Source organism: Megalobrama amblycephala, linkage group LG2 (genome assembly GCF_018812025.1).
Source record: "Megalobrama amblycephala isolate DHTTF-2021 linkage group LG2, ASM1881202v1, whole genome shotgun sequence".
NCBI lineage: Eukaryota > Metazoa > Chordata > Actinopteri > Cypriniformes > Xenocyprididae > Megalobrama > Megalobrama amblycephala.
In genome coordinates, this window is record NC_063045.1 from 34,401,767 (window position 1) to 34,411,500 (window position 9,734).

The 9,734-nt window shown below is 38.9% G+C and overlaps 1 protein-coding gene across 5 annotated transcripts; it reads left to right on the forward strand.

Moving 5' to 3' along the window:
- The first annotated feature begins 51 nt into the window (after positions 1 to 51).
- ewsr1a (EWS RNA-binding protein 1a) lies at positions 52 to 9,237 on the forward strand. 5 transcript variants are annotated; one of them, XM_048172503.1, is made up of 16 exons: positions 52 to 160; positions 993 to 1,029; positions 1,558 to 1,612; positions 1,713 to 1,851; positions 1,972 to 2,182; positions 2,311 to 2,621; positions 2,697 to 2,889; positions 6,582 to 6,619; positions 7,258 to 7,269; positions 7,353 to 7,468; positions 7,667 to 7,796; positions 7,879 to 7,998; positions 8,085 to 8,226; positions 8,312 to 8,409; positions 8,517 to 8,754; positions 8,845 to 9,237. In XM_048172503.1, the coding sequence occupies exons 1-16, from the start codon at positions 145 to 147 to the stop codon at positions 8,882 to 8,884; spliced, it is 1,896 nt and encodes a 631-aa protein (XP_048028460.1). In that variant the 5' UTR covers positions 52 to 144; the 3' UTR covers positions 8,885 to 9,237. The 5 variants fall into 5 exon arrangements, with proteins under 5 accessions (XP_048028460.1, XP_048028453.1, XP_048028436.1 ...); XM_048172496.1 differs by having other exon boundaries at positions 53 to 160; positions 2,308 to 2,621; XM_048172479.1 differs by having other exon boundaries at positions 98 to 166; positions 2,308 to 2,621.
- The last annotated feature ends 497 nt before the right edge of the window (positions 9,238 to 9,734 follow it).

Genomic DNA, 9,734 nt, shown 5'->3' on the forward strand with positions numbered 1-9,734 from the left:
AGACACATACATAGAATTTCATATCAACTAATCGCGAAATTATAACGTTTGTGATAAATGTCCACCCCCGCTTAATTAAATGGTAGCGCCTGAAGAGTGTCATCCACGCATGCGCAGTTCGCAACAGAAGGCAAGGCACACGAAATGGCGTCTGCTGCAGGTAAGGGTAATGTAAAACCTTTTGTACTTTTTTATAGAATATTAGAGATTTTAGAAAATACCATTGTGGATATATCATTTTGTCTCGGGTTATAGTTATCGCAATTTATGTTACGTGTTCCATAAAACGCGTTGAGACCATAAAATATTCATTTTATCATGTTCGCCGGTGTGGTTCAAGCCGGTTCAGTCCGTCTGCGTTGGAAATGGGGGAGGGGATGGAAAACTGCGGAATTTTACATTTTCCTTTGCTTTTGACACATCCAAATAATTTATTTAGCTAATACCACACAAATTTACTTAAAAATACGCCGCTTATTTCAGTTTTAGCACCAATTTACACGTGCCGGTCTGTTGCTTGGCAACGCTTGAGCTAAGAAGCGGGCTAAATGTTATTAGCACGCGAGCTCGTATGTCTGTGGTTAGTGGTGTTCAGATGTGTCATATTTAAATAATCCTCTGATACTCTTAATCCCGTAAATATTAATCGCAATATGTTTTTTCAACATTTGTTATAAAATGTGAATGAAGAGAATCATTAATTTCGCTCCCCTTTCTCGTGTTCATTTGTGATGCTTGTTCGCTCATCGAAACCCAACCCCCTTTCTCTCAAATCGAGAATGTAATTTTTTTTTTTTTTTTTTTTTTATACTCATTTGACTGTTTTTCCTACATTATTAGCGTTTCAAATGAACCAACATGAGCAGTGTATATGACTACCTGTCTTTTAATCTGTGACCCATTTCCACAGCCTTGCTTTTGTTCCAAAGCTTTGCTCTTGCTTTGATAGATTTGATATTTTTTAAATTAATCTTAATGTTGTTTTCTCGCAGATTATAACAGTTACGGACAGGCTGGAGGCCAACAGGGGTATGTATTACAAATGGAGTTCCCAGAGTAAAAAGGGAAAGTGTATTTTAAGGAATTTCCATGGAAGTTTGTCTACTATACATTTTTCTAGTTATACTGTGATTGCAGTGTCTACAAAGTTTGTTTTACTTCAAATTGATAGTTCACCCAAAAATGAAAATTTTTACTATTTACTCACCCTGAAGTTGTTCCAAACCTGTATGTATGTCTGTCTTCTGCTGAACACAATTATATCTTGAAGAATGTGGGAAAGCAAACTGTTGATGGGCTCCACTGACTTCCATAGTAACTTTTTTTTTTCCATCAGTGGGGCCCCATCAAATGTTTGGTTACCCATATTCTTCAAAATATCGTATTGTGTTTAGCAGAAAAAAGAAATTCATATAGATTTAAAATAACATGACGGTGAGTAAATTATGGAAATGGATAATCATGGAAATGTTTGTCAAATATACACATTCTTGCATAATAAGTTGTTTGTCATTTATCAGTGATAAAATTAGGAAATAATTAATCTTCTGTTATCAGGTATGGCTCCTATGCGGCCCAGCCCTCACAACAGGGTTATGCACAGGGCACTCAGGTAAATCGTCACCTTATATTCTTTTCTGCATTCTTTTTGTTTGGATAATTGACTTAATGTATATGCTTTTTTTTGTGTGTGTGTGTGTGTGTGTGTGTAGCAGTCCTATGGTCAACAGCAAGGCTATGGTTCATACAGCCAACCGGCTGACTCGACCTACTCTCAGACCAGTGGTTCCTCGAGCAGTTATGGCCAGCAGCCATATGGATCATCCTATGGTCAGCAGCCACCAGCCAGCGGTGTGTTATTTTTGACTTTGGTCCATTTTTGTGTTTGTTCGAGCAGCACCAATCTGAATTTCTCCAATCTGTAAGCAATTTGCATCTATTCAATGACTTGTTGATTTTTACCTTTTGTAGCTGGTTATAATGCTACTACAGCTGCACCACAAGGCTACAGTCAGCCTGTGCAGGGTTATGGAGGCAGCAGCTACGATTCCTCCACTGCCGCCGCTGCTGCTGCCACAACCACCAGCAATAACCAGACCTCTTATGCTGGGCAGACCAGCTACGGTGCCCAGTCTGCATATCCTGGATATGGGCAACAGCCTGCATCTGCTGCACCACCCAGGTATTGGGCTTATTCTGTTATTATTATTAAACTTATTCTCATAGTTTGTTCAAAGTTTGTTAATGAATTTGTGATGGTCACTGATTGTAAATTGTATTTATTCATTTATTTATTTTTCCCTTCAGCAGTTACAGTTCTAGCAGCCAGCAGGCCTCTGGATATGAACAGAGCTCGTATTCCCAGCAGCCTCAGCAAAGTTCCTATTCTCAGCAGCAGCAGGGAGGATACCAGGGACAACAAGGAGGCTACGGACAGCAGAGCTCCTACAGCCAGCAGGGGGGATATCAACAAACTCCTCCCCAGCAGCAACAAGCTCCCCCTTCCAGCTACACTGCACCTTCTGGGTCATATGGACAGCCCCCTGCTAGTCAGTACGGACAGCAGGGCAGTACTGGAGGAGGCTATGGCCAGTCAGACTACAAACCACCCAACCAGTATGGTAAGTCTGCTGGTAGTGGCTTGGTAGAGACTGTTAATCAAGTGTAAAAACTTAATTGACAGTTTTACTTCACAGGCAATTACAGACAAGACCATCAGAACGGCATGGGCGGAGGTGGCTACTCGGGCCCTGAATCCGGAGGATATGGGGGCCCTGGAGAGGGCCGAGGCATGGGAGGGGGGGAGAGCCGCGGGCGTGGCCGGGGTGGGTTTGACCGGGGGATGATGCGAGGAGGTGGTGGCATGCGAGGGGGCCGTGGAGGCATGGGGTAAGTGTGCGTTTGTGCAGTCTCACCTCACTACTTCTCTTTCCCTCAGACAGGAGCTGAAAGAGGCCATACAGAGCTGAGAGCCGTGCTATATTCATAAATTGGCAGCAATGTATCTATTTGTTTTTTGCAGCCAAAGCTTAGGTTATATGCTGTAATTTGTCTTGTAACAATTCAGACTTTTTTTGACATCACAATCTTAAGTGTTAAAGATTTTTTTTTATTATTATTATTTGTTAGTCACAGTTATTCTGACAAGATGCCAAACTGAATTAAGTGCTGCTGCTCTCAGCTCTGCCTCATTATGGTTGGGTTGTAACGGTATGATAACCATCTTAGAAAATATTAAGGTTTCACTGTATATGGTATATTAAACAATCAATTATTATAACTATCACCAGTTGTAATGACCCTTGAATGAAAACAGAGAGGTTTTTTTTGGTTGAACAAATACTTTATTTTAACAAATTTGATACCATTTGTTTTGTTTATTAAAATTTCAATAAAAAGAATGTCTAATCAATTAAAATTTAACTTATGGTATTAAGTATTAATAATAAAATAATTAATAATATAATTATTAATATTAATACTATAAGTAGGCTATAATGGAGTCCTATAAAATATATGTTATTCAGAAATTCTGGTCTGTCTTTTAATTTTTCTGTATTTTGTTCATTTTAATTAGGGCTGCACGATATATCGCATGTGATTGTCACGCGCATTTCGTCAGTAAAGCCGGTTCCCTGATTACCGCTAAATCGCCATCACCTGCTTTCAAATGGAGCGGCATTTAATAGACAGAGCCATAGATCACTGAAAAGCCACGCAATATCGTGTTCATTATCGAAGGCGATTCATCTGCAATATGAACGCGATATTGCGTGGCTTTTCAGTGATCTACGGTTCTGTCTATTAAATACCGCTCCATTTGAAAGCAGGTGATGGCGATTTAACAGTAATCGGGGAACCGGCTTTACTGACGAAATGCGCGTGACAATCTCATGTGATATATTGTGCAGCCCTAATTTTAATAGATGATCCAAAGTGTTGGTAATCAAATGAATGCATAAAACTTTAACAGTTTAATTAGTTAAATAATTATCATCATTATTGCTGCTGTTGTAATTGTGATAAGTACATTGTATTGTACAGTAGGAATATATTTATGTAATCATTTCTTCAACTTTTTTGATGGGTTGTAGTGAAGACTTTTGAAGTTCAGAGTGTATTTGACAATGGTTTTTCTCAAAATGACGAAATGCTCATTGCGTTTTCTCAGAGCAGTTCTGGAGATGTCCATGTGTTCATGTCCTCATATTGTGAGACGGCAGATGAAAACACCATGAGCATCATGCATACTTGAGTGTGTAGTAGATGAAATGGCACCACTCATTCTTAGAGGCACACAGAACAAGCAAACTATATATTCATAAAGAAGTCTTTTTGCACTTTTCACAGACATTAGACTTTATTACGATTTTAATTTATTTTACAGCTCTACTTTGGATTCATTCATCCATCCATCAAATTGATCTAAATACTCAATTTGATGGATGGATGAATGAATGAATAAATCCAAAGTAGAGCTGTAAAATAAATTAAAATCGTGACATCTGCATTATACTGTATATTCCATTTTCACGACCGGATTCTGAGATTCACTTTGCAATACAGAAATCGTACAGCCTTAAGTTATAAACGGAACACACCTGCACAGAGGGATGGTATTAGGCCAACATTTTCGATTAATTTCCTCCTCTCATAATAATGCAATTTTTTTTGATGGCGAATAGAGAAAAAGGCTGTTATGCAAAAACATTTTCTCTGTTATACATGTGGGTGGAGCAAGTTGAGAGTCTAAGCAGTCAAGTGGAAAGAGGTTGCGTATGCTCTGGTGAGATTCTCCGTCTGGTTATTATTTTTCCTCCAATACCGAAGATAAGGAAATGTGTCATGATATGGTAATCGTATGTCATATCGTGATTTATCATCATACCAGTATACCGTTACAACCCTACATTATGGCCTAAGGTAAGATGATAGAGAATGTGCTTTGGGAAAAAATATAATTAAGTCTCATTTATACAGCTTAAAATAAATATATTTGTGGGATCTTAATTTACAAGAAGGACTTAATATGCTAGAAAAGGGAACAAGATAATTAAACATCGAGAGGGCACAATTCAAAAGATCTGTGCTCCAAGTGGTTGTAATAAGATTGTCAATGCATAGTATGATCCTTTAGGATAAATTCAAAAGGTGCATTAGTCACTCAACGGTAAGTGAAATTTAGGGTTATTTTTGGAAGACAAACGTGTTAACATGGGTGATATTTACTAGCATCCAAGATAAATATCAGTTTACTCTCTGCAGAGTTTGAAAATGATTTTAATAGGCCTGGTTTGCATAAAATTAAGTGTTTTTATAATCAAGAATATTGGTTCCCAAAGACTTCTTATAATGCTGCCAAAAGCAAGGAGCTAACGCAAAACAAATATGAAAGTGAATGCAGTGATGCTTGAAACAAAACTTAGTACAGAATGTCTTTATCCCTTCGTTATTTTAAACATGCAGGCGTTTTTTTTTTTTTTTTTTTAATCTATTTGTAGCTTTATTTAACAGTGAGGTTGTACAATACTACATTTAAAGTAAGCTATATTTATGAAGCTACGTTCAAATCCATGAAAATACACTGCATTCATTTTCCCTATTAAAGGGTATGTTTTCTTTATCTGTCACACATTTGGATTGCAATTGTCTTGTGCATTATGAAACTTTTTCTTTAACATGCTTTGTCGCATTTATACGCTACAGGTAACAAAGTGAGAGCCATGTAAACACATCAATACTTTTACAGTACCACTCAGTTCTGAGTCTGGGCCGGCAGCCTTTTGAAATGGGGACTTAAAGTTGGTGGTGTCAAGAGGTGTTCCAAAAGTGTTTTTCCAACAGGAATGAGAAAATCATGTTTTGCAACCAAAGAAAAATTGTAATAATTATCTGAACATACAAGTTTACTTTTTTTTTTTTTTACTTTTTTCTTTTTTACAAAACTATTTTTTTTGTTGTGTAATTATAAGAAACATTTATGTAAAGAGAAAAATGGTGTTAATGGTTTATCTGCTTTTTCTTTTTTATTTGACTAAAATGCATGTACCAGCTTTATGTAAGCAGATTGTTTCAGATGCAGCCACAAATGGGCTACTCCTGCATTTTGAGTTTTTAGCTCCTTAGTGAGGATCAATTGCCATATAATATCAAGAGTTCACTTGTATAGTTTTAAATATTACACGATCGCATTAGTCTTCACCTAAAGTTGGTAGCAAGGCTGCATCTGACACAATTACATCCCAATTTCAGTGTATACATTTCTGGGTTTTTCCACTTACAGTAGTAATAAAGATCAACCCTTACTTCTGCTTCATACAACCCCAATACTGTTCAGCCACTAATGTCATTAATTTGTAAATCGAGCAAGTCAGGCCAAGGGCAGAGACATTGTAATGCTACAGCACCCCAACTGAGTGTTGCTCTCAGAAATACTGTGTTTTTATAAGGGGGGCTTAGGAGTTTTTTTCAAGGGTTAAGAGTCAGTTAGAACTGTGCAAATACCCCCATTACCCCTTTTGTGGTACCGAAGTGGCTGTTTTAAGGGATATCGCCTTCATATCTTCGCTTATTCCCCCCAGCATCGCTGGAGACAGAGGTGGCTTCATTAAGCCTGGTGGTAAGTTTAATGAGAATCACAAGACCATACACTAAAATTCTCCACCTTTTTATGGGTGTTTTACAGAAGGGAAATAATTAATGCCTTGCAAAACTATACTGCCGGCTAAAATTTAAGAGTTCAGATTTTTCCATTGGTCATATAGGAATGGTTCAGTCCTATTTTTATTGGTTAAAAATCCTGAGTGTGGACTCCAATGAAAGGTTATTTTTGCTCTCATATTTAGGAGTTAATGGTAAATGGCCGACCCAGCCATGTAGAGTATCACCATTTCAGTGTTTACTACTTTTTCAATTTTATATATCATCAGGTATGGAGTCCAATTTGGGTCCTTGGTTTTTCAAGGGTTTTGCAAATATATATTTTTCTATTTAAGGCACACTGGAATGAAAACTAGGTAGCTTTTGAATAGTTTCCTCTTAATACTTTTTTACAATAATCAAACCATTCTTGGGTCAACAGCACCATGGTATTTTGTCTTTATGTCTTTGAATGGTCAGAGCAAGTGTGCCGGGGCAGTCTTGACCAGGAAATGGTAGTTTAATGTTGTCAGGTGCTTGAGGAGCTCAGCTTGTAAACTAACTTGTTTCTCACTTTCTTTTTCTCCTGGTGTCCTGCTTAATGAAAATCTGGAACAGATGGTGACATGGGTAGGTTTGGATTTGGGGATATTTGTCCTTTTCTGTCCATTTTTATCTCATTCTGGTTTTAACACCCTGTGTGTTCTCTGTAGGACGGCCAGAGGAGCAAGATGACTCTGAAAACAGCACTATCTATATCACTGGGCTGACTGAGAACGCTACTTTGGAAGAAATGGCTGAATTTTTCAAGCACAGTGGAATCATTAGGGTACTTGATAGTGTTGTTGTTTTTTTTTTTTTTTTCCTTTGATACGATGAAATGACTTGGGAAAGATGGATGGCTTTGATACCCCCCACCCCCCAATTGGTCTATTACTGAAATCATATAATGCTTTGGGTTACATCATGCATATTATTGGATTTCCTGAAGCTTATGATTGAATATTTTTTCATTTTTCTTTCTAAGATAAACAAACGGACGGGCCTGCCTGCTGTCAACATATACACGGATAAAGACACTGGGAAACCTAAAGGTGATGCCACCCTGTCCTACGAGGAGCCTCCTTCTGCTAAAGCAGCTGTTGAGTGGTTTGATGGTATGTTCGTCTTTACTAAAATCAGTCCTGAATGTCTTTTCATTCAGTCCTTTAGATAACTGAATTTGTTTTTCTTCATTAGGGAAAGATTTCCAGGGGAAGAAGCTAAAGGTGTCCATGGCCCGACGCAAGCCCATGATGGGAATGATGCGTGGAGGCATGCCAATGAGAGGAGACCGAGGTGGCATGATGGGACGAGGAGGTGCGTTGTTTCATTGCTATTTTAGAAGCAACAGAAAACTGCATTTCTATGCATTTTAAGTTGAAATTGACTTTTTTTTCCTGCAGGAATGATGGGTCGTGGTGGTATGGGCAGAGGTGGGGATCGAGGAGGGTTCATGCCACGTGGAGGTCCCAGAGGAATGGGCCGTGGAGGACCTACTGGAGGAAACATGCAGCAGAGGGCAGGAGACTGGCAGTGTCCAAATGCGTACGTATTTCAGTAGTGGTGCAATGATACTCAACGATTCATGTTATTCCATTCAGCCTCTGATTTTGAGCATTTGATTTTGTAGGGGATGTGGAAACCAAAACTTTGCCTGGAGAATGGAGTGTAACCAGTGCAAGGCACCCAAACCTGAAGGCTTTGGCCCTCCTCCCTTCCCTCCTCCAGGTTACTGTCTTTTTATACTCGCATCTCGTATAGCTTTCAGGACCGCAATAAGTGGTGCTTCAGATGTTTGCATTGTTAATATTCACATGCTGTCTTTTGGGATTCAGGTGGTGACCGTGGTCGTGGTGGACCAGGTGGGATGCGTGGCGGCCGTGGTATGGACCGTGGAGGGCCAGGTGGACCCGGCGGCTTTCGTGGGGGCAGAGGTATGGATCGTGGAGGCTTCAGAGGAGGCCGTGGCATGGACAGAGGCGGTTTTGGAGGAAGAGGTCGTGGTGGCCCTCCTATGGATGACATGGGAAGAAGGGGGCGAGGAATGGGACCACCTGGCAAAATGGATATGAAGTGAGTATGAAGAAACTGATATGAAGTGAGTATGAAGGTCTTGTAGCCACAAAACAGAACAGTAATGTGGTTTTTATTTTTATTTTGCAGGGGAGACCATCGCCAGGACCGGAGAGAGAGACCATATTGAGAGACTATACCTTGCTGGTCAACATCTTCAATCTTGTTCATTTTCAAATGATTTTAAAGTTGCAATTCCATATTTATCAATGGTTAGTATGGAACTCGTTACTGCTTTGCCGTTAGTCCTCAGTGAACGTTTTATTTTTTTATTTTTTAACTTTTTGTGTTTTGTGCTTGCTTTTCTGGTCAAGAACTGTCATTGAAACCAGATGCACATGTAAATGCAGGGTGTTCAGTGTGCCATTTGGATGTCAAAAACGTATTTGTGGAACTTTGTGAGGTTATTTTTTTAAATTCCCAATACCACACATTTGCTTTACTGTTTTCATGTGTGGAAATGTTGAATAAACATGAAAACCATTTTGTTTTGGTTTTTCTTTTGATTTGTTTTTTAAATGCATGGCTGAAAAAAAACCTACGCCATGTACTTGTTCTGCATTTATTGTCATTACATTACCTGAACAGTGTGGCATCTTCTGTGTAACTGAATAATGTAAATAACTGATGCTTTTCAGCCCCTTATGTAATTTCAAGCAGTGTTAAAGAGTTCACCTCAAAAATAAAATTCTGGAAAAAAAGTACTTGCCTTCGTTCTTGAACTGTATATTGTTTCCCCCCTGCACTGAACAAAATAATTTTTGGGGCGTCTTCACTCTGCTAGTTCACTGTGAACAGTTGTTGAGCTTTTATGAAGCCATATAACGATCTTTGTGTGAACAGGCTGAAATTTATGAGTTTATTCAAACCTGCTCCTCATGCAGGGTTGCCAGGTCTGCGCAGCAAAACTAGTCCAATGGCAAATCAAATATTATAGTTATACGAAAAGAGCCGCGATCCTTAATTCTCTTTTTGTATTC